The following is a 24,123-nucleotide window of genomic DNA, read 5'->3' as shown; positions in this document are numbered from 1 at the left end:
TTTTTTGGTATTAGAATGGCAGATTCTTCATCAAAGGATTCATCTTTGAAGAATCTGTCATCCTTTTATCTCTTTCATGTAATTCTTTAGTGTATTGTTTCCATCTTTTCTTTATTATGTCTTGATAAGATAATGTATTTCCATGTTGATCTTTCAGCATACCTAGCTGTGGTTGGAATTTGATTTCTTGGATCTTGTGGAACAACTCTCTTGTTCTTCCTTTTTGTTGTTCTCTTCTATTGTTTTGCAGTGGTGATTATAATAGTTCTCTTTGTCTCTACATGCAAGTTGCTGAAAAACAACATTTAGAATTCTGATTCTATTTCTTTCACTATTTATTTTTGCCTGGCTTGGGTTTCTTCTGCATTTTGATGCTGTGTTCTTCATGTGGTCTTGCTGCTGTTGTTAAGACAGTCTTCAGACTCTTGACATGCTGTTTTTTGTGTGTGAAAACCTATTAATAAACGCAGTTGCAAAGCAACTTGTTTCTATAAGTGAGTATAAAAATCCAAAAAACAAACCACTAAATCTAGTATATCTATATCATATACATAGACGCAAAGTGCCTCTAAAGATTGAGTGCTTATCAAAAGATCACAAAGGCAAGAGAGGAGCATTTCAAATACATGCCACATTTATCAGGGCTACATATAAAATTTTTTTACCTTTAACATGACTAATTTATGAAAGGACCCACTGGAATCGTCAGCTGCTTTAATGTGACAGGACAAATGACTCAAGCAGCATTCATGATACAACATGAAATATATATCTATTTTTGCGTTCAGGTTTTGTTTGAGTTTATTTGACTGGCTGTGTACTGAGGAAGAGTGAAAAGGCCTTTCCATCTTTAGTGGCTCAACCAGTAAATAATTTCCAAAAAGAGGTGCTGAGGTTTAAAACTGGAAGCCAAACTCTGCTGTCTTGGAGGCCTTACTCCCCAAACTCAGTTTATCATCGTCTGGCTTTTTATCAACCTGTCTCTCCTGCTTGTTCCTCTCTCTTCAGAGCACTCACAAACATGTGTGTTTACCTATCAATTGGATGTTTCTTTAAACAAAAATCCATAATGCTATTTAGCTCAGAATGAAGCATGCAGACAGAGAAAATGAATGCAGAATAAGCACAGCTGCGTGGATATTGCATGATCTTTTTAAAAGTGCAGAATCTGAGTTTTGTTAGTGCAGAAAATAAAATAGGAAGAATTTTATACCAATAAAATAATTAGTGAAGAATTTTTTTTGAGGTAATGACTTAAAAAAACCCTAACAAGTTTCCTTTGGAGCAAATTTGAAGATTGTTGCTCTGTGAAATAATAATTACTGATGGTACTGATGGTTGCCATTAAAGGAGGCCTACTTTGAAGAGCTCATTTTCTTCATCCTAGATTTCTGTTGGGTGTGGAGAAAGTAATGAGATGATATAGGAAAATATTCTGATATTCTGTCCTTTCCCCTATAGTTTCCAAGGCAGATTGTTACGTGGAGTTGCGTCTGCCAACTGCATCGCCAATTACATACCGAACTCAGGTTATTGACAACTCCAGTGACCCAGAGTGGAATGAAACTTTCCAGTTTAGAATTAACAGTGCTGTCAAGGTGAGGGGTAATTCTTCTTGTCGCAGATTAATTAATATTTGGTAACCATCCTGGAATACGGATTTTCAGGGAATAAATATCTTCTCGAGGAAAAATATAATATGATCTAGTTTTACAAATTAGTATTCAGTGCCTACCTCACCCCCAAGTTGTCTTCTTGCGCTTGCCTCACAAATTACGTTATTCTTGGCACCTGCCCTTGAGGTTTAGAACTGAGAAAGGCATTCTTGCTAACCCTATTGTAGTTTTATGAATAGTCTTGTAATAACTTCCCATGAAACTGCTCATCTCATGCACTGTGCTAAGTAGCAAAATGCATGGCTGACCTAATTTTATGGTAAAGCATTGCTTTGACATTAGTAATTATAGGAACTATGATCCCTGAAGCCCTGATTTTTAATCTTCCTTGCAGAGCCATCCATCCAAAGCTTCAACTGATGGCTCTTAGTTATAGTATTCTGAACTTTTGGGGAAATGATGTCACACTAAGCAGTTATTTTATTTTATTTACTGTATGTATATCCTGTCCTTCTATGGAGGTATGGAATGTAGCTGATAGTCTTTGCTAAAATACTCTGCATTCAAATTCAGATAGTGATTTGGGGATTATAGATTACTGTGATGGAATAACATTCCAGAGTCAAATTAAATGATGCGTTAAACCCTGACAAGTCATGAAAAGCAAAAGTCTAGCCATGTTATGATTTAAAAAGATGACAGCTTGTTAAAGAAGTGATGATGTCCAACCATTGGAACAAGTTGGGAAACCTAAATGACTTGTTCAGGACTTAACATTTGTGGTTAGAAGCAAAGGAGGAACTTGGATCTAATCTGGTATGGCTTTGAATAAAGAACTTCCAATAAAAGTTTGTAAATCTGTAGAGGAAAATTTTCTAAATGGGACTGTTATAAAAATGTTAGTGCAATGTGTCAGCTTTTAGAAAATAATAAATTTTTAATTACATTTAATTGAAGTTTTTGCTTGGCATTTTATATATTTGTTCTTTTCCTGCCATCTTGCTTATTAAGACTTTATTTCAGCCGTCCTGTCTGTCTTTTCATTTCAGAACACTCTTGAGTTAACACTTTTTGATGAAGATGTTCTTGTTAGTGATGAACTTACCTCTGTTGTGTTTGATGTGACGGGAATTAAGCCAGGCCGTCCTGTGAAAAACACTTTCAAACTAAAAGAGGTGAGCTTTTCAGTTCTTAAGTTTATTAAAACAATTAGATTTACTAGTGAGAAGAGTTCTTGAATCTAGTTTTGCTCCTGCATGTCTACATCATGGCTGAGATCAGTTGTGCTTTGCATTAGAAAATACAATTAGGACACGCAACTCCAGATTTGTGGATCACCAGCCTAGCCATAAATTGATAGCAAAGTAATGGTGTAATGGGTCCTGCATGCATTTGATTTTGAGAAGTGGTTTTTAAAAAGAATATTCTATGTTTTTTTCTTGGTTCAAGTTTATATAGGACCAGTTCAAATGGTCTCTTCCTCCGCTCCTGTGGGTAAATATTAGGGCCTTGATTAATTTGCTTTCCCCCCCAGTAATCTCACTGCACAGAAAGTAACTAATGGAGATCCTGTTGTTGAAAGATCCAGAGAGGTATGGTGGCCCGGTGGGAAACCCAGGCTCTGATCTCTGCTCTGTGGAAGCTTGCTGGCTGTCCTTGGGCCAGTCCTCCTCCTCTCTTGTCCTAACCTACCTCTCAGGAGGAGGGGAGGAGAATGATGGGTCCCCACTGGGGAGAAAGGCTGGATATAAATGAAGTAAATAAGTAATAAAATGTGGGATCTTTCTGAAACCTGGGAGATGCTGTGCTCAAATGACCATGGGATTTCCTACTTTACCCTCTCTCCATGGTGAAATGGGTGGGAAACATGTGAGCTGAAAGTCTATTCCTAATCTGTCATGGTGACTAATCACCAGGCTTGTATGTTCCTTATCCATCAAAAAGATTTGCAAAATAAAGATGCCGGGCAGATTTTACACAACCTCTGAATTTCAGCATTGAATCTTTTGTTTATGTTGTCTTTGTATTAGATTAAAATTTTGAGTTCCCATTTGAGAAAGACATGCAATTATTCTACTGGGAAAAACCTTGCATGGAAAAATTATTAACATGATTTCCCTCCTTCATTCGTCATACAAGAGCCTCATTTAAAAATAATTACATGCAGATTAGAGCTGTATTTTAAAACAATGTAATATTATTTACATCCTGACCTGTTTCCTATTCTTGTTCCCATATTTAAACTGTCTTTAAATAGCATTTATTTATTTGTAGGACAAGGAGGAGCTGGATGTAGAGTTTTTGCTCCAGAAAAGGTGAGAATTGTTATATTTTTCCATGTCACAAAGGCTGCAGTCCCAAAGTGCCCTGCCAGATACCTCTGAATTAAACAAACAAACAAACACAGATTGGGTTTAAAATCTTAAGCAGTTTAGGGTATCTCAAAGCTTCATTTTGAAGTAGGCATGTCAGGTGGCTGCTTCAGGCAGGCCATCTCCCAGAGAAGGACCCACCCACTATCTTGACCTTTTAGGACAGTGGGAAAAATTGTGTGTGTGTGTGTGTGTGTATGTATAAATGACATCAGGCTATATGCTGAAGTCACATCTGGACAAAAACCCAGATGTGACCTCAGATGTCAGCTGGTGCTTTAGAAACGAATACTATAGAGTTTCTAGAGAACCGGTCAACATGCTGATGTCATGTCTGGGTTTTTGCTTAGATGTGACAGTGGCACATAGCCTGGTATCATTTCATTTCATTTCTGCCTCTTGCCCCACACCCCAAACCTCCCATGCTTTGGAATGTGCCTTTTTTTAAAAAAAAAAGGAAAATTACTCCACAGCAAACTGTAAGAACAATTACTGAGTTATGCAGCATTCATGTTCTTGCTGTTTGATATTTGTTATGGACATCCCAAGTTTAGGTCAGTTTTAGACAGGGGTGTTTAATAGCCTTCCGCCTAAAAAATCTGCTCTTTGTTAGTTTGTATTCATAAAGTTAGATCAAGATGGGTAGCTGTGTTAGTCTGTCTGTAGCAGTAGAAAAGAGCAAGAGACCAGTACCACCTATAAGACTAACAACATTTCTGGATATGAGCTTTTGTGAGCCACAGCTTCTGAAAAAGTGAGCTGTGGCTCATCAAAGCTCATAGTCTACCACAAATTTTGTTAGTCTTATAGGTGCTACTGGACTCTTGCTCTATTCATGAAGTGACATTGTTGTAGTCAGCTCTGCAGCACCAGAACATGGAGTTCAGCTTCCAGCAAAAGATTTCTTCACATATATATCTGCCTTTTTGCATTTCCCCTCAAGAAGTCATCTGATAAGATCTGTTTGCTGACATTGTGGAGACAGTCTTGCATTGCTGGCTTAGCACATGGACATTCATTTCTGGGAAACTTACCTTTTTCCTGTATTGCAGATTACTTTTGCCCTCTCTTATTGCAATACTTACAGCACATTTGTATACCTTCCTCTTCAGTTTTCCCTACTGCCATACTAAATGTAAATTAAATGTTGGTAAGCTACTGAATTATTAGGAGTTGCTTTAGGAATATTGGGACAAGATTTCCTTCACCCAGTCCTTTTATTGAGTCATTGTATGTTCTAGGGATCAGGCACGCTTTTAAAAATATTTAACTTTTGCCTTAATTCTCATAGTTGTGCTCCTTTAGCAAATTTCTGCAAAATATAATGGAGAGGTGATAGTACTCTGCACCTTCAACAAACCTATTTCTTTAGAAATGAACTAGGCTGTGTGGAGATGGGCGATAATGGCGTGACTGGCTTCTTTCATAGGAAGCAATCTTAGCATCTGATTCATGGGATTTCTGTGTTCGCACTTGCAATAAAGCATTTCAGGATGCATGTGTATTCCCACCATGAGGTATCATTTTTAGTGACAGAATACTTGTAGTAATCCCTCTACTGCACACACATTGACAGTTTTTGCATCTTGTGAGTGCTGTGCTGGTAAGAGCTGGAAATGCAAGTAAAGGACTAGAGAGGGACAGAGAAATAAAAGGTCAAAAATTTATTCACCTCAATATTTTGCATTTATAGTTCGGATACTCCTACTGAAGTTATCACAAATGGGGTGCTTGTGGTAAGTGCATGGAAAATCAAATGGCTGCAAATTCTAGAATTATTTGATGTTGATTTCAATGGTATGTGAGTTCTTAAAATAAGAGCATTTTCAAAATCAAGGTTCTTCTATGCTGAAGATTCTAGACTGCAAGTCAGCAGTTGGTTTACTGTGGTACGTAGATGGTGTGTAAGTTAAAGATCAAGTTACCAACTAGCCTTAGCAAATCCAGGTGCTGTTTGCCTAATCCTTTTGCCCTTTGTGTCATCTGGAAATGGAAAGGAACAGAAAAATAGAAGCACAGTATTCTAAGAGAGAAAAGAAGAAAAGGTGTTCTTTCAGCCTTCCTTCTTACTCTTGGGAAAGGCAAGTGGAAAGTTGTAACAAAATTTGAGTCCAGTAGCATTTCCAGGGTTATAAGTTTTCATGAGTTAAAGTTCACTTTGATGTCTTTGACATAGGAATAGGATGTTGTGGTTTCCCCACTGCAGGTGTAGCTGCAGATAAAGTGCAGCACAATGGGGCTTCCACATGGCAATTTTCCCTGCCTCAGTCCCCAAGAAATGACCACCCCCCTCCCCTGGGCTAACAAGGCTTTTGAATTATTTATTTTAAAAAGGGCAGTTATATCGTTATATTGCTATATCTTTGTAACAATAGGTGTAGTTGGTTCTCTGAATTCCCAGCTTTCATTTAAAAAATAGTAAGGTTCTAGCCCCTTTCCTTGTGAACATATGCCTTTCCCCTTATATCTCTGCAGGGGAAGGGGCTCAAGACTTTTAAAAAAATGAAAGCTGGCTATTCAGAGAAACTGCTACACCTATCAATATAATGGTATATCAATACAACAGTATTCTAGTACCAATTTTTTAAAAAAATTAACAGCCTGACTGGTGGCGGGGGAAGGAAATGACTGCCATGGGACAGGGTCAGGGAAAATGGCTGCCATGTGGGCTGCAAAATCTGAATTTTCCCACATACTCAACAGTCATCTAGGCTTTGCTGCAATCTTTTCCAGAACTTTGGAGTGAAGTAGATTGAGAAGGAACGGAGAAAAGCTGGGTGCATGAATACACCACCATGCTATGGCGAAACAAGAAAAACCCACTTCCCAAAAACATTGAACTCAGGGCAGATAACCCATGCAGAAGACACCTTTGTCAGATACAGCAGCCCTTCTATCCAGTTCATAAGATGGGAGGTGTTACCAAGAAGGGCCAGTTGAAGTCAGGATGCAGAGTTACAATGCGAAACATAATCAGCTTGATTAGAGAAAGGAGATATGCATAGAGTTGGGAAATGCAGATAATTAGCCTCTGAATTGCGAAAGCATAGTATTTGTTTTTCCAGCATAGGTTGTAGGTCATTAATAATGCATTGAACTGGTTTGAGTTATGAGCTGTATGTGACCACCAATAGTGTTCTGTTTTCGTTTTGTCTGGGCTAGGGTTGCCCGGGGCCCAAGTGGCCAAAGTGGTAGTGCAGAGGGCTGGAGACAGAGGGGAAGTGGGGTAGTTACCTCCCACGCATGTCCTTTGTTTGCATGCATGCTCCCACTCTCCCCCATCCCACTGAAGTGACTTCAAAGCTCCTGGCATTTCCTCCGTGTTGTTTTCCAGCATGAAGGAAGAGCCACAGGCTGAGCTAAAATCCAAAATTGCCAGTTTGGAGTCTTCAGGGAAACACTGGGCATGGTGTCATTTTCTAGCATAAGGGAGGAAATTCCAGGTGCTCTGACATCACTTCAGCAGGATGGGGGAGTGTGTGCATATGCTTCTCCCCCTGTGCCTTCCCCCCCATCAGCCAGCTGAGTGGGGCCAGAGGGTGGCAGGTGGGGACGGGGGTATATCAAGCCTAGTCTAGGACTGTTTTTGGTCCCATTCTGGCTTTATCAGGTGGGTATAGCAGTTCTAAAAATGTAGATCCCTCTGGTGAGAACCACTGTCTGAGGGATTGGAACAGAAACCGGTGTAGCATAGAGCTTGACAGTAGATTGTTTGGTGTGTTTTGGGTGTTAATTGGAGGCATGTAGATATATTTGGTGATCAGTACATTTCTGGTCTAAGATGATGTTAATGTGTCCATCATGGATTTGTACAATAGTGTCTAGAAAATGGATTGAGTAGATTGATTCATGGTCAGGTTGATGGTGGGATGAAAGTTGCTGAAAGCATGGGAAATTTTCTCACAAGCTTCTTTCCCCTATGTTGATGACAAAAAAATGTAATCAATGAATCTCAAGTACAAGAAAGGTGTTAGTGGGTAGGTGCTCTGAAGAAGCACTGCTCCAAGTCAGCCATGAAAATGTTGACATATTGAGATGCCATGCGGGTGCCTATAACTGTGCCATTGATCTGAAGGAATAAACCCTTACCAAATTTAAGTAGTCATGGGTGAGGATAAACTTAACAAACCTGTTATCTTGTTTTGGTATTCGTGAGTGAGGTCTGAGGTATTAGTAGTATTAGAGAGTTGTCTTTCAGCCTCCTGAATATAGTCTACTCTATCAATTATAACATCTACTCCTCCTTTGTCAGCTTTTTAAATCATATCTGTATAGTTTCTGAGGCTGTTTATTGCATTTTTTTCAGTGCAGTTGAAATTGTGTGGTAAGCAGTGATGAATGCTGATCATGCCAGCTGGTGGCAAAAACATACTATGTAGAGATTTAGTGTGGCATTGCCACCAATGAGGGGTCCATATAGAGTCTTTCTACCTATAGCGTTGGGTGGATAGCAGTTGGTAAACGTTATATTGTGTGTAACTAGTTTAGAGAGATGGCAGCTGTTCGGCTCTGTCCATCCATGTTCTGAGGCATGTGGAAAGTACTCCTTCAGACAAAGCTGGTGAGAAAAGGGTGCCAAGTCCCCACAGAAATGTATCATTTGGGTGGATTTAGTAGAGCAGAAGGAGAGTCCTCATGAAAAAACAGATTCCTCTTCCAGGCTATGCGCTCTCTGTGAAAGGTTGTCAATTTGCCAGAAAATATGTTGTTATGGCCTGCAGCATGCAAGTGATTAGAAAGTTTTTTCTGTCTTTCTGTTTCTTCAGTGAGGTAAATTATGAGCTGTAGATGGTTTAATTGCAGAAACTCTGCCAAAGGGCTATTCTTTATGGAAATGTCTTGTTCAAAGTCGTTCTCATTGGCCCTTTTCGCACTTACGGTTTAAACCGCCATTTATGAGCATTCGCCCCGATCGCAGTGGCTTCGGCATTGCACCTGTTCATTTCACACTGTCCACTGCAATTTTGATTTGGTATCTGTGCTTCATTTCAAAACCTCGGTGCAATTTTGGGCTTTTGGGGCCTTGCAATTCACGTCACACTTTTTTTTAAAAAATTGAGCATGAGTAGTAACGTTGCAGTGTTGGAACCCTTCCCCCCTTTTTGCTGATTGGGCTGTCCCCTGCCCACCGGAGAGGCAATTGGTGGCAGAGTTCTGGGGGAAAACATGTACCACTCTCATTTTTTTAAATCAAGCCAGGAAAGGGTTAAAATGCTGCCGATTCATCTCCTCCCAGGAAGCAGAGGCTTGTTTCCAAGGGGCTGTGCAAAATGCTTGGGTTTTTTCCCCCTCTTTGGCAAAGTCTGAACCATGCCTGGGAGGGAGGGAAAAGCAGCCATTTAATCCTTTCCTGGCTTTTAAAGCCAGGAAGAAAGTGCAGGAACATTACAACATTGCAACCCATTCTTGTCTTTAAAAAAAAAAAGAATGTGTGTGCATACCCTAAGGGAGGAAGGAGAAAGCAGCTATTTAACACTTTCCTTGATTTTAAAGCTAGCAGGGAATTAGCAGCAAGTTTAGGAATCATTCCTGGCTTTTGAAAAAAAAATAAAACAGCATGCATACCGGGAGGAAGGAAACCAACGAAGAAGCAGCCTTATGACCCTCAGCTCGCTTTACTAAAAAAAATGGTGGACAAGGAGTTCAGAGAGCTGAGGAGGGTGGGAGTGGTTAATTCTGCACAAACCAATCAGCTCCCAGGGAAAAGGAGAGGGGGGGAGAGAAGCAAAAAGGGGGCAAAAGTGTTCACATTAGCAAAATGCAGGCCAGCTGCCAGTCGGCAGCGAACTTAAAAAAACATCGGGGTATGTCCGGAGGGGGAAAAATCGGGGATACAGCGGACAAAAAGCGGGACTGCATCCCATGACTGCTTTTAAGTGTGAAAACCTTGCAAACATGGGATGTGGAACAGGTACAAACACGCTCTAAAAACCGAGTGTGAAATGTACCATAGATCCATTTCTTCTTACATTACAAGATGCTTATCAGATGCTTAAGTTGTTTCTTGAAGAATGAATATGACAAATTATCTCCATAGTATGGAGGATAATTGGATGGTAGTGGATTTTTTATTCTTAATCTCTTGAGACTTGACTGTCTTCTACATAGAAGCTTCAAAAGGGGAGAATAGAGTGCTAGACGGTGGAACTAAAATTATTTAAATGTTCAGGACAATGGACCCCCCCATTGGGTGGTTGAATAGGGACATAGAATTCTTATCCCATTACAGATGTAAATTTTCTGCATTTCCTGCCTCCTTTCTCTAAGAAACTGATTATGTTTTGCTTCCTGACTCCAACTGGCATTTCTTAGTAATACCCCTCTCACTTTCTGGATGTAAGGGTTGATGGATCTTCATTCTTGTCTCTGGTGAAGGGAGCTTTGAGTCATAAAAGCTTTTACCCTGAAATCTCTAAGGTGCTACTGGACTTGAATTTTGTGCTGCTACTACAGATGAATACCTGGAAATGCAAAATGAGCCTGTTGCATGCCAACAGAAGTGTTTCCTTTAGCTTGTTTTTGCTTGAATTAATTAGGAAATCATTCTTAGCTTGTTTCAAGAAGGAGAAGAGCAGGAAGACAAAAGTAGGTTTTTGGAAGGTTTGTCAGATGCCCCCCCCCCGCCCAGTTCAGACTGAACAGCTTTTCTACCTTAAAGAAAGGTTTTTCATATTGACTTTTCGCTGCAGAATGCCATTGTGTCTCAGACCTAGTTAATGGTACAAAAGTTCACACAGAAGAATGACTATCCTAGGCCATATTTGGCTTCATCTTAGTCCTGTGTGAGCAGAAAGATTGGAACACACTACACCCTTCTGCACCTTCTGTTAAATGCAGGAGAAGATGGGCAGTGGTGGACCACTCTGTCTGTAAGGAAGGTGTGTCTGCTATTACATTTTCCCTTTGAAGAACCCTGATAATTTTCTACAGGATGTCATGAGAATACTCCTGCTCTTAGAGATTTAGCTTTTAATAAATGGTAGAATACTCATGTTCTTCTGCTGTCAAAATTTCCTCAAGTTGCTTCTCTAAAGACTATCCTTCTGCTCATCTTAAAGTTTTATTTGGCCCTTTCCACTTAATCATATCCTCTGTTATTTTGATTATTTTGAGATGCAGGATGGATTATTAACTGAGCAGCAACTGTATGTGCAAACAATATTATGGCTCTCCACTTAGGATCAATTACCCAGCCAATAAAGGGGTATCAAAGAGTCTAACAACATGTCATGCTTTCTCCATCTTTAATCTCAGGATGAGTGGAGAGTTTCTGAAGTTCCACCCTTCCTAGGTGTGTAGGATCCCAATGCTGATCAGGACTTCCTTCTTTTTTTCCCTCCAAAAATCCTGTGGAGTTAGGCTAAAAGTATGTGATTGGCCCAAGGTCATCCAGCAAGTTTCCATAGCAAAGCAGGGAATCAAACCTAGGTCTCCTAGATCCTACTCTATTACTCTAGGCACTATACCACACTGGTTCTACATAATGTGTAGTTAGGATGTTAAGTTACACCTTTGTTCTGTACAAAGTTTACAGCTTAACTATTTTATTAGAGTTTACTCATGCAATGAGCTCTGATTTCAAAACACGTATTTTCCTTCTCAACTTCCACATAGGCTCACCCGTGTCTTTGTCTGCAAGGGGTAATTAATAAAGATGAAAAGTTAAAGCTGAGCGAACATGGTAGGTCTGTTCCTCCTCCCCCCACCATGATTTCCAGAATGAATAAAATGTTGCTGTGTTTTAGTTGCGTTTTTCTGTGAATGAGCTCTGAGTATGAAAATCTGGGTTTTAAATGAAATGTAACTCAAGTCTTACAAAAAGCAGGCTACTTCTCAATATTCTAATGGGATGATAAGCAATCTAATCGTTGTGGTAGCCTGACCAGTAAGCATATTCCATTTGCCCCATTCCTTCCTCCCAAGCTGAATCTGAAGCTAAGAGTCCAAATGACCCTTCAGCAATATCGCACAGAAGAGGGGAAAACAAGAAAGAAAGAAAATGAACGTTATAGTTGGCCATAGTTTCAGGTTGAGTAGCCATGTTGGTTGAAGTAGAAGAGCAAGATTTGAGTTCAGTAGCACCTTAAATACCAATACGTTTTCCAAGGTATAAGGTGGGCAGGATAATGAATTAAATTATTGTGCATAAGGACTGTCACAGATTGTCATACCTTTGCTATCCCTTCTGTGTTCATGAGTTTTGTAAGAATTATAACTGAGCCAAAGTCTCTTCCTCTGTGAAATAGACAGACTATAAGTTGAATCCCAGGCTATATGCAGCCCTGTCTGTCTCCTTAAACTCAACATAAAGAAGCAGGGCTTCACAGATAGGATGGCATGATTGTATAGAAGAGCTCTGCAAAAGTATCTTGCTTCTTGCAATACCACAAGAAGAGAAGGGAGTAAAGGCACAGAAAGAGAAGGAGGTGCCAGAGAGAAGCTTCTAGCTGTGACAAAGAGACACATCACACATGTATATAGTCTGGTTCTTGTGCAAAAGGCATGCTGAGTCATTTCTGTTCCAAAAGGTGGGTGAGTGGGAAGGGTACTTACCTCTGATGTGCTTTTGCTCCCTTTGGCTTTCTCTTCCTTCTTCCCCTTTTATTGTTTCTGGGACGGCTTCATCAACAAAAGTGCAATATAATATAAAATGAGGAAAGTAGAAGGCATGTGATGTGTAGAGATGAGCTGACCTCAGAATTAAATTTATTTTTAAAACTTAATTTAACCAAAGGGAACATTTCAGTTCCATAAGATAAATTCAATAGCAGTTCATGTCTTATCATAAAAACTGGAAATTTGTATTTGATAACTATGCTATCACTATGACATTCTCTATATATGTATTGTACTGTTTCACTTCTAACATCTCTCATTGTCATCTTCAGGAAACAACCAATTCAAGCTTTCACTTCCAGGATCATATGAGAAGCAGCTAAACATGCCTTGCAAACCAGATTCTGATCAGAATTGTGGGGTTCCATTTGTCTTTCATGTGGGCAAAGATATGTGTTCCGAAGTGGGGGTGGAGGTGGAGCAAACCGTTACAATCCTTCAGGTGAGACATGGCCATACTGAGGGTAGACTTATCACTTCCTCCCATATGGACCAGCTCAGCATTTAAGATCCTCTTCCCAAGCCTTGCTGTCTGTGCCCTCTCTACAGAGGTGAGGTACGTGGTAATCAGAGATGGAGCTCTTTCAGTGGTGGCACCTTGTCTTTGTGATGCCCTCCTGCTCGAAGCTCACTTGGTGCTTGTTTTACTATCTGTTATGCGCAGGCCCAAATATTTCTTTTACTCAAGCCTTTAATGGAGGGGTTTCATTCATTTAAGACCTGTTTTATGGCCTATTTCTAGCTTGAGGATGTTTTAATAAATGCTATTTTAGATACTGAATGTTATTTTATGTCATGTTTTATTACTGATAATTCTTATGTTGTAATCTGCTTTAAACAGGCTTCTAAAGAGCAGCCATATGAGATTTTCTAAATAAGTATCATTTTCATGAATGTACTCTTGTTTCTTTCTAGGATGGAGTGAATCCTGACTTTGAACAGCACAGCACAATTCTTGGATCAGGAACTGTTCCGTTTCATTCTCTTCCTTTGGGAAAGCACACTGAAATGACTGTTCCGCTAGGAAAAGTATAATTACTAGGGGTTTTTTTGCTTCTGGGGTTGTAACATGGGTTGTGGAAGGAACTCATTTGTCAAGGCACTCGATGATGGCAGCAGCAGTGGGAGTATTGGGGTTGGGGGAAGTAATCCTTTAGGCCTCCTGTTGTCCTGGCTACTGCTTGCAGCTGCCTCTGATGCACAGTGGGAGAGGTTTCCTTCCCCCTCCTTCTGCAGGGTAACTTGACATTGATGCTGTTTGAGGCATAGATATTCCTAAAATATGCGATTAAGAAGAGCTAATGTCCAGATTACACTGAATTCTGTAACTAAGGTTGCCAACTTTTCATTTCAAACATTCTGGTACTTGGACAGAGTTTGGAGGGTGAAGTTGAACATTTTCAAGTGGTAGCGAATCCCAAAGGCAAATTAGAGGTGGAGCTCTGAGTCCAGGGAAAGAGATTTTAGTTCACTGATTGTAGACATGCACAACTTGTGCCTCATTCAGCTGAGCGCAGAATACCTGTCAAAGTATGGCAGCCCTGGACTGGAGAAACATAGGGGCTGTCAAGCTCTTGATAGTACATGGTTGATTGACTGTTTGGCTTGGTGCATGGCACATTTGTTGCAGATTCTTATAGATTCCCTGTCACCAAATGTTATTCTACTTATAACAGTGCAGGCAAGTGCAGGCAAGTGCAGTGCAGGCAACCCGAAAAAGATTCGGGTTTCCCACTTTGGGTTTACCTGAAGCATGAAAAAGATCTGGAAAACCCTGAAATTCGGGTTTCTGAGTTGCTTCAGAATGCTCCAGAAAGATTTAGAGCATTCTGAAGTGATGGAGGAGGGGGGAGACTCACCCCACCTTTAAACCCCATCCCCCACCCCACTTACCTGATGGGCGGAATGCTGGATCTGCTGCCACGCTGGCCAGCTGGCTGGAGGAAAAGGCCTTCCCTGCTGCTGAGGTCTGCTGGTGCAGCCAGTGGCCACGTGGGCGGAAGGCCTTCCCTACCGCCGCCGCCACAAAGCTGTGGCTGGTGCAGCCAGCTGGCTGGCAGAGAGGGACAGCGGGGAGTCGATCTCCTTCACGGTGCCAGGTAAGTGGGGGGTGGGGGGTAAAGTACTAGGAAATGGGGCAGTTTAAAGGGTTCTTTCCGGGTACTTGCAAGCAGCAGGGCCCTTTAAACTTCAGCTGAGAGGCAGGGGGGAATTTCCCCCACCTGCCAGCTGAAGCTTAAAGGGCCCTGCCACTTGCGAAAGGGCCCTTTAAACGTAATCCCGGGTTCCCGAAGCTTTCCGAAGCAACCCGAATCACTTTGGAAAGCTTTGCTTCAGGATTTCTGAATCTTTCCGAATCAGGCCCAATTCGGTTTAAAAACCTGAATCGGAAACACCCCTAGACATGACAGGGCAGAGACACTATTTCTCTCATGCATACTTAAAAGTGGGGGAAATTCACTAGATCTTGTTTGCTGGCTTTTTTTGTATTTTCTGCAGTTATACAGTTTAAATGGTTAGGTAGCATCTAGAGGGTGGCCTGTGTTCTTGTGTTTTTTCCCCTTGCTTTGTGCATAAGAGGCTCTGAAATGGGGTAAAAAGTAAGGAGCAGTGCAGGTTACATTAAGCAATGTGGTTATTTCTTCCTGCATCCTCTTTCAGAGTACCTTTCCCCCCCTATAGGAACAAAGTGTGGATCTACATGTGAAGGCTGAACAAATGTGAGTGAATCTTGGGATCCTTTTGCAGCTTATTACGAACTGTTTTCAAAACTTTACAACTGCTACTGTTTTCATTTGATCTACTAGAATTATACCCATAAGCCAAATAAAATGCATTCTCATTTGGTTGGGAACCTTGTGTAGTTAAAACACTCCCAGAGTAGAAGTAGTAAGCCATGGTATAATTTTAAAAAGCAACTTGCCTCTTCCTTTATCAAGCTGCTGCAGAAAAAGAAAATGCTAGAGTGTTCCAGCTACTCATGAAGATTTCACCCATGTAAATATGTAACATATTTGATTTAGTTAAGTTTTTAAAAGATACTTAATTATATGTCCTGCAACAATGCAAATCTGTTTTGATTTTTTTGCCTTAAAGTTCTTGGTGTCAAAAAAGGGACCTTACTTCTCATAGATATCCATCATGTGGAGTTCTTTGTGCCATTCTAATCTAATAGAACCAGAAAATGAGGAGCTAATGTAAAGTAAGAGAGAACAATCAATTGATATATTTAATTCTCAACATGGCCAAATCTAGAAATATTTAAATCTGGAAACTGAAGCCACAAACAGAAAAGACAGATCTTTCTACACACCTGAGACAAGAAAAATCTGCAACCTCCCCAAAATAATAGACGCAGCAACTGCTCCTTTAAGAAATGAATGCCCTCTGTAGCAGCCATTGTAGGGGTTGGCAACCAGAACAGTATTGCCAGCCTTCAAGCCTTAGTTTCTGTCAATAAAAGGCAGGGGGAGAGGGCAGGACCCTTTCCAGGGCTGTTTTGGCCTTTAAGGGAGGCCTCACCAGGGCCAGGCCTGGCAGTGGTCACTGGGCAACTTGCATGATTTACCCAGGGATTGCTGCTTGCTTCTGTTCAACAGCAGCCACTCTATAAAAGTCAGGATGGTATAGTGGTCCAAGATTCAGAGTAGGATCTGGGAGATAAAGGTTCAAATTTCCACTTTGCTGTGGAATCTTACTGGGTGACCTTGGGCCTGTTTGGGATTTCCACTTCTCTCCAGTTGCCTGCCACTGCCACTCAGACGGAAAAAAAAACTTGGTAGCATTGTATTCAGAACTAAGTTCCAAATAAAAACTTGGAAGTGACATAAGGTAGCTTTTGGAGTCACTGGATATTCTATGGCTTTACAGCTCTCCCTCTCCCATGTTCCTGCTTGTAACCCTCCAACTGGTTGCTAGGTACTGCCTGGGAACTCTAGGACAGTTACACTTTCTCAGCCTAAGCTACATCCTAAAGTTGTTGTGAGGATAAAACAGAGGAGAGGAGAATGATATAAGGTACTTTAGGTCCCCATTGTGGAGAAAGCTGAGGCATAACTGAAGCAAATAAATAATATAGATGAAGGTATGGTGCAGAAAAGGTAGGTTGTTTGATGGGTGGGAAAGAGAGGAGGATGCAGGGAAAGTTGAGGGTATGGTGGTTACCAGGAGGTGGGAAAGAAGAAATAGTGTGAAGAAGGGGATATGGGAGAAAATGCGGTGTCCCGCTGCATATCCTTGCAGGTTCCCTACCAAGCAACTGGGCCCAGCCTTGCAGCTAGCACCATGCAAGTGGGTGATAGTTTTACCAAGTAGAGTCTATTTGGGGGTGGAAAGAAGGGATAGCTGAATATAAAGGTAGGTTAACCCATAGTCTTCCCAGACAGAGTCTGCCGGGGGAATGGAAGGAATGATAGCTGAAGATAAAGGGTAAAGATAGGTTGGCTGGTTAGTGGGAAAGAGAGGGGAGAGACTATGGGGGCTTTCAGGGAAAGGAAAACAGAAATAGTGGGGAAGGGAATATAAGATGCTAGTTCTTGCAGGTCTACCACTTGTTAGTCTAAAAAATACTAAAAACACGTTTCCAAATATGGTAAGCTGTACCATGAGACAAAGTGTAATGGTGGTTTTGGTGGACCACAATTTCTACCCTGTCACTGTCACTGCAAGATGAGAGAGTTCAGGAAGCCATCCTGGGCATACACAGCTTGTTTTCCCTAGTTTAAAGTTTGTTAGGGAACAGGAAGGGTTGGAGAATTAGTTGCTTCCTTATGAAATGTTCCCTATTCAATTTTGATACCAAGAGCCAAGATACCAAGAACAAAGTATAAATGTAAAAACAGTAAATGTTTATGACCAGGCCATGATCAAAGGGGCTGTTGGTTTTTTTATCTAAGACAGTAGAATCATGAATGAGTTGTGTTAATTATAGTTTTGAAATAAAACTATGAAGATACTGACCCTGATATTAATCAGGGCATTTGTAGGACAGCCTTGGACCTGGAAGATAAAGATCAGATTGAGGAAGTGGTTAAACTGTGGGATCAGTGTCAAACAGAGATGGAAGAGTCCAAAGAATCAAATTCAAGCAGATAATTCTTTTTAAAAAAGAGCTGTGTAACAATGATTTAAGGTATGGCATAAGTGAGACAAGTGCCTATTGTAGCCTAGGGACAGTGGGTGAGGCTGCAGACAACGGAACAAAAAGACACATCACTCCAGACAGGAGGAAAACTGGCCACAACTTTATTGATTACAGCCATTGTAGATTTGGTATAGCATAGGACATGGATCCAGGCATACAATGACCTGACAGCCATCTGATGGCACCCTTCCCAGGCTACCTGCTGGGAGCCAACCATAGATTGGCAAGGGTGTGACCCCACCTAGGCATGGTTTTCTTGCCACCGGGGAACAAAGACAGATGATCCTCTCTGACCCGTTAAGACCCATTAAGGGGACCCCAGAATGGGGTGAGAGGGCCAGCTGGTGCAGTCTCCCCCAGATGGATCCGGCCTAGGGATCCAAAACTTTCTGAGCTGTGACAGCAACATAAGAAAGCAAAGCAGTAATATAACAGCAGAGCACTGCATATAGGGAGGGAAGCATGAGAAGCTGGCTGCTGCCTTGTGCTAAAAACAAAGGAAGGAGGAAGCCCTGGGGGGAGGATTTTTACTTTTGGCCCTCCGCCCAGAGTAGCCACACCTCCCCATGCTGCCTAACTGCCCAGGATTAGATGCAGAGGCCTCAGCATGAGAACTGACCAGGGCGCTCCTCCCACAGCTGTCGTAACTAGCAGTACAGAGCCCACATTCTGCAACCAAGGAAACCATCTAGCCTGTGCCCCTGGTGCTGCAAATTGGCCCCTTTGGTGAGTCAGAGAGCCTTGCATATGGGGATTTCATGGTAAAGGTAGCTAAACAATTGCTGACGTCAAGAGTTATATTAAAAACTATTTTAAAAAGAGCACAATCAGCCACTCTGACCCGCTTTTCTGCCAAATCATGGCAAACTTGTGACAGATTCAACAAAATTATATGCATTTAGGTTCTGACAACCAGCTGAAGTGTCGGATCCTGGCTTGATACTTATAATCAATTTGAAAATCTGACAAACCAATAAAAATCAAAGAAAAACAGGAATAACTGATAGGGAGGGTCCTTAATTCAAATGGATGGAGTACATGCCTTGAACCCTGAAGGACTCAAATCTCTGGCATCTTCAATTAAAAGATCTTGGACAGGAAGATATTTAAAAGATCAAGATAACTATTTGAGGTTTTAGAATGCTGCTGCTGTCAAGACTAGGTGGGCTATTGGACTAGATGAACCCAGACTTGATATAAGGCAACTTTATATGTTCCTAAGGAAGTTCTTTTTAGTAATTAAAAACCCTGTATATCTAATTTTGTTTCATTTTTTCCCTTGGAATTAAATACTTAAAGATGTTTCCTTTCCCAAGTCAGTGCTCAAACTCTTAGGATATAGCCTTTATATTTTTTAATGAATCTTTTAGGGTGTATGTGTATGCGCATCTTCTTTTTCTCCCTCTAACATCTTTCTGTAACCTAGCAAAAGAAATCTTGATGTTCGTCTTGGTTTTGATCTTTGTCAAGAAGAGCGGCAATTCTTGGACAAGAGGAAGAAAATAGTTTCTCAAACTCTAAGTAAGGCGCTCCAACTGAGAGAAGACCTCAGCAAAGATGAGGTATAGGTCTTGCAGTGTTTGGTGACTTCTGCAGAGCTACCTGCAATTGTTCACACCTTAGTGGAAATAAAATGATGGAGCATTCTAATATTTGTCATTCATAATGTAATTAAGCAAGTACCTCTAAAGTAATTTTAAGAAACCCCAGTCATGCATATAGCATGAGTATGCAGACATGTGCACACACAGACCGGTGCGCACACAATAGGATTACGTATACCACTTTACCATAATTCTTTGAATTTCTGTTTTACTGCAGTCAAACTAATACTCAATTTCCCTGTGTTATGCCTGTTCCCCCACTCTAGGTCCCTGTGGTAGCAGTCTTAGGATCTGGTGGAGGAATGAGAGCACTGACATCATTCTATGGTAGTCTATTTGGGCTTCAGCAGCTAAATCTTCTGAATGCTGTCACATACCTCTCTGGAATTTCCGGCTCTACTTGGTATGCAATAATGACATTTCTAGCTAGGTATGAATTTAGTGGCTTGCAAGAACCAGGAAGTTAATTATTCCACTTGCATGCCCTATGGCAGAATCCTTCTTGCTTTAACTCTGTTTAAAATCTGAGACTTTGGACAGATTCACTCAGCATCTAAGGCCCAAGGAGCATACGCTCAAGTGATCTGTGCACATTACTGGGATTGTCCACTCATTCTTTTATTAGGACCGGTAGGGGATATTTTACAACCCATCTAACAGACAGCAGCTCAAGACATGATTTGCTCCTGTCAGTTGATAAATTGATGGAGGTTTAAAAGCAATTTGGTGAATGAAAAAGAAAATGAAAAACCAACCAAGAGCCTCATACTGATGCTATACGAGGGCACTAATCTGAGTTTTTGCCTCTCCAGTTTTTATTTTGAGGCCATCCCTCTTCTGCTTGTTCTGCTGGTATGTGAATATGGCAGTTGAGTATCTTAAACAGGTCCTGAAACGTGTCTCTCTCACTGTATAAAAGGCTACAAGGAGATCTCTGCTAGTCACATAAATATTTTGCATACCCACATCTTGGAACTATAATTTTAAAAAACAGTTAAGAACGGGAAAAGAACTGTCAGTTCAAATACCTGAATTCAGGATTAAGAGCTTTTGTTCTAGAACTTCTCTCTCTTTTTTAAAAACAATTTTCTTTTACTATACTAGAATCTATGTTGGTAATTACCTATGAAATCTCATGAAATTTTTAAAAATACATTTTAGTTAAGTCTTAAATGCACAATGGGATTTTTAGTAAGCTTTGGATATTCAATTTATGTTTGTTAAACGTTTGCAGCAAGGCTTTTTGTCCAATTAGGACCCTCAGGGCAGCAAACAGTTAAAAAGACAATACAAATAATCTTTAAAGCAGTACATATATGATAACCATCAATTAAAACAAGCAAGAAGGAAGGTCAATAAGTAAACTCCAGATACCAGAGAGAAAAGTCTTCACCCATGGTCGTAGACAGATAGAGGGGACAGATGAATATTCCCAGGGAGGGAATTCCACAGTTTCACCATCACAACCAAGAAGGCTCTATCTTGGATTGCTACCCATCTGGCCTTAGATGATGGGGGCCACTGAAGCAGGGCTTTTGACAATGATCGTAGTGGTCAGGTAGATTCATATGGGAGTAGGAGGTCCTAAGTATAGAGCGTTAACAGTCAACACCAGCACTCCTCATTTTTTTCACAATAAAATAAATAGAATGATATTAATAATTTTGCATTTGGAGAAGTATCTATCCTTCTTGGAGTCCCTGTTAATGGCCTCTCTTCTTATTGGTTAGAATACGGAACATTCCATTCAAACTGAGCTGAACAGAAAATTTTTGGACAAAACAAATCATATTGTTTAAATGGAATGCACTATAGTCCTTTCTTGTCCCCACAGAATGATGTGACCTTTCTGGGCACAGCTATATCATTTGAACCAAAGGCAAGCTTTAATTTAAATATTATTCAGGTACATAGAGCAGCAAATCCCAGAACTGTCAATGTTGCTTTGATAATCCTCATATGTTCTGACTGCATGCCTGAGCAGTGTGCTGGCTGGGCAGTATAATGTTGTTAAAGAGTCCCTATGATCACCTAATAAGCAAGCTCTGTTGAACCTGCTGAAACCTACTTTTTAGGCTTCTGGTCCTCAGCTTGTCCCTGATCAGCATCAGATGCTGGCTGTACTCAATACACATCAGCTACACTTAAAGTCTTGCCCCTATCACTTCCTGAGTTTTTTCTATCACCTGCATGGCTTGGATAGGGCTAGTGATGAGTCCTTTTTCCAGGGCATCCTACCCATGATAGTGAGGCTGTGCATGCATGCACTTGGTGTCTCTCTTACTCTTGGGAGTCTGGGCTTAGATCCTACAAATGGCAGAACCTGATATTCCCCCCCCCCCCAAGTATCCTTTCGCCCTGAAAAAGCTGATGCTGGGAACTGGGGATGCCTCATGGGCAAAATGCCCATGATATTGGGGGTCTTCAGTAAGAAGGAGGAATTCAGTGAAATTGCCCCTCTTCCTGTGGTTGTTGTGGGTTTTCCGGGCTGTATTGCCGTGGTCTTGGCATTGTAGTTCCTGACGTTTCGCCAGCAGCTGTGGCTGGCATCTTCAGAGGTGTAGCACCAAAAGACAGAGATCTCTCAGTGTCACAGTGAGATCTCTGTGACACTGAGAGATCTCTGTCTTTCGGTGCTACACCTCTGAAGATGCCAGCCACAGCTGCTGGTGAAACGTCAGGAACTACAATGCCAAGATCACGGCAATACAGCCCGGAAAACCCACAACAACCATCGTTCTCCAGCTGTGAAAGCCTTCGACAATACATTGCCCCTCTTCCTCTTTCTTCTCTACTGAGATGCCCTCCCTTTTCTGTCTCAGCTCTTTGGAGTTCACACGCTGCTGATGGGAGGATACAGGGAAAACATCCATGAGCACTTTCTGCTTGTGAGTTGTACAATCTGAACAGCCATAATATGTTTAATGCTGTTCCATCAAACTCGAATTTGATGCAACAGAAGTTCAATCTTTTAAGTTTCTGATGGAAATTTTTGCAGGTGTTTGTCAACATTGTACCAGGACCCTGAGTGGTCACGCAGAGATCTCAGAGACCATATCAGTAATGCCCAGGATAAAATATCCAGCAGTAAAGTAGGAGCCTTTTCTTCGGAGCGTCTGACGTATTATTTCCAGGAACTGATTGCAATGGAGAATGAGGGACGCAAAGCTTCTTTCACAGACCTGTGGGGGCTTATTATAGAACATTTCCTACTGCAGAAGGTAAGAAATTCTAAACCGGAAAATATGGCGCTACTCAGCAGATTCTGTTTCTTATATTGCTTCAGCATTCTTGTCAGATACATGTACTTTATCTGTATCCCTTCAGTAAGAAGGCAAGGTGTGGAACAAATGTGGGTCTCCTTCATTAAAAAAAACTTGCATATATGCATGTATTTAGTGTATTTTTATCTCATTTTCCTTTCCAGTGAGGACCCGAATGTGGCTTTAAAAAATACAATACAATTTGAATTATCTTAAATGAACACCCCCCCCCCCAAGAATGTACACGCAACATCCTGGGCTGGTGTCCACTGGTTAAGTTTACAAAGCCCAAGCCTGTGGGCTGTGAGCCATGGGCTAAGGCCTAAGAGCTCTTAGGCTCTTGCCCTTGGCTCAGTAACAGGAGCAAGAGAAACAGTCAGCCTGGATCTTACAGGATGGCAGTCATCTTCCCACAACTGCCCCTGCTGAAATATTATGCCAACCTGTAAGGCATGATTTAGTCAGAGTTAAGCACTTTGAAAAAATCCTTTGATTTCAGTTGGAGGAAGTTAAGTACATGTCTAAGGCCGTTTCCACACTGTCTATAAATAGCTCGAGACTCGGGGAAGGCTGCTGGCTTCCTCGCGCGATTTTTGACACCATCTGTTTACAAAACGCCACAAACGGTGATTTATGATGTTTTGTAGTTGAATGGTGTCAAGAATCACACGAAGCCAGCAGCCTTCCGTGAGTCTCGCGCTATTTATAGACAGTGTGGAAACGGCCTAAGATGTCCTCCAGAAAAGAAGAAAAGCTAGAGGACCACACCAGTCACAGAGATAAAAAGCAGGCAAAAAAGCTGATAGTGCAAGTAAAGAAAAAAACATTTGTTTATTTTTATTCAAAGTCCTTACACATTTCACTAACAAGGCTTCTTTGCAGGAATCTGGTAGTCTTTCAGCATTCATCAAGGCTTCCTCAGGGGAATCCAGTGGAGATGGTTTAGCGTATGGGTTAAGTAATTGAGCTGCGATGCTAGTATAATGGTTAAGTAATTGAGCTGCGATGCAGCACTTCACTGGTTTGAATCTTGTGCTCTGAGTGGACACTAATCTGTCTGGAAGAGTGGTATACAAACAAACTGTTGTTGTTGTTATTATGATGATCTTTCATTGTTTCTTTAATGAGAATGCAAGAACAGTACTGGACAGATTAGTGCCCACTCAGAGCAGTGAACAAAGTCAGTGTTATTATCCCCAGTCCAGCTGGGGAGCTGGGGCTAAGAGGAGTGGCTTAGTCAAGGTGAGTTTATGACATTAGCAGGAATTGAACCTGTCAGGTGCCAGGCCGGGGTTGCACGGGAGTGGTGGGCTCAGGCAAGGGGCTTGTTCCAGTCCTAGGTCAAAAGCACAGAGTCCAACATCTAGTGGCTCTGCCTCAGCTGCTGGTTGTGGGTCTGATTGCTGATTCCTGGTTCAGAGTTGGCTACCCAGGGCTCCTCTTCTCCCGAGGAGCCCTCAATGCTGCTGTGCCCTGACTGGGCCACAACAGAACCAGTGAAATGCTGAA

General features: G+C 41.3%; 1 protein-coding gene across 1 annotated transcript in view; it reads left to right on the top strand.

Annotated features, from left to right (window-relative positions):
• The window catches only part of LOC129324122 (cytosolic phospholipase A2 zeta-like), a 46,268-nt gene that overhangs the window by 4,649 nt on the left and 17,496 nt on the right, over positions 1-24,123 (top strand). The window contains exons 3-13 of the mRNA XM_054971132.1: positions 1,462-1,598; positions 2,666-2,791; positions 3,891-3,931; positions 5,682-5,724; positions 11,603-11,669; positions 12,877-13,046; positions 13,520-13,633; positions 15,287-15,324; positions 19,174-19,309; positions 19,618-19,754; positions 22,350-22,572. Of these exons, the coding sequence (XP_054827107.1) occupies positions 1,462-1,598; positions 2,666-2,791; positions 3,891-3,931; positions 5,682-5,724; positions 11,603-11,669; positions 12,877-13,046; positions 13,520-13,633; positions 15,287-15,324; positions 19,174-19,309; positions 19,618-19,754; positions 22,350-22,572 (1,232 nt within the window). The remainder of the gene's footprint in view (positions 1-1,461; positions 1,599-2,665; positions 2,792-3,890; positions 3,932-5,681; positions 5,725-11,602; positions 11,670-12,876; positions 13,047-13,519; positions 13,634-15,286; positions 15,325-19,173; positions 19,310-19,617; positions 19,755-22,349; positions 22,573-24,123) is intronic.

Source organism: Eublepharis macularius, chromosome 2 (assembly GCF_028583425.1).
Source record: "Eublepharis macularius isolate TG4126 chromosome 2, MPM_Emac_v1.0, whole genome shotgun sequence".
Taxonomy (NCBI): domain Eukaryota; kingdom Metazoa; phylum Chordata; class Lepidosauria; order Squamata; family Eublepharidae; genus Eublepharis; species Eublepharis macularius.
This window is presented reverse-complemented; position numbering and strand designations above follow the sequence as displayed.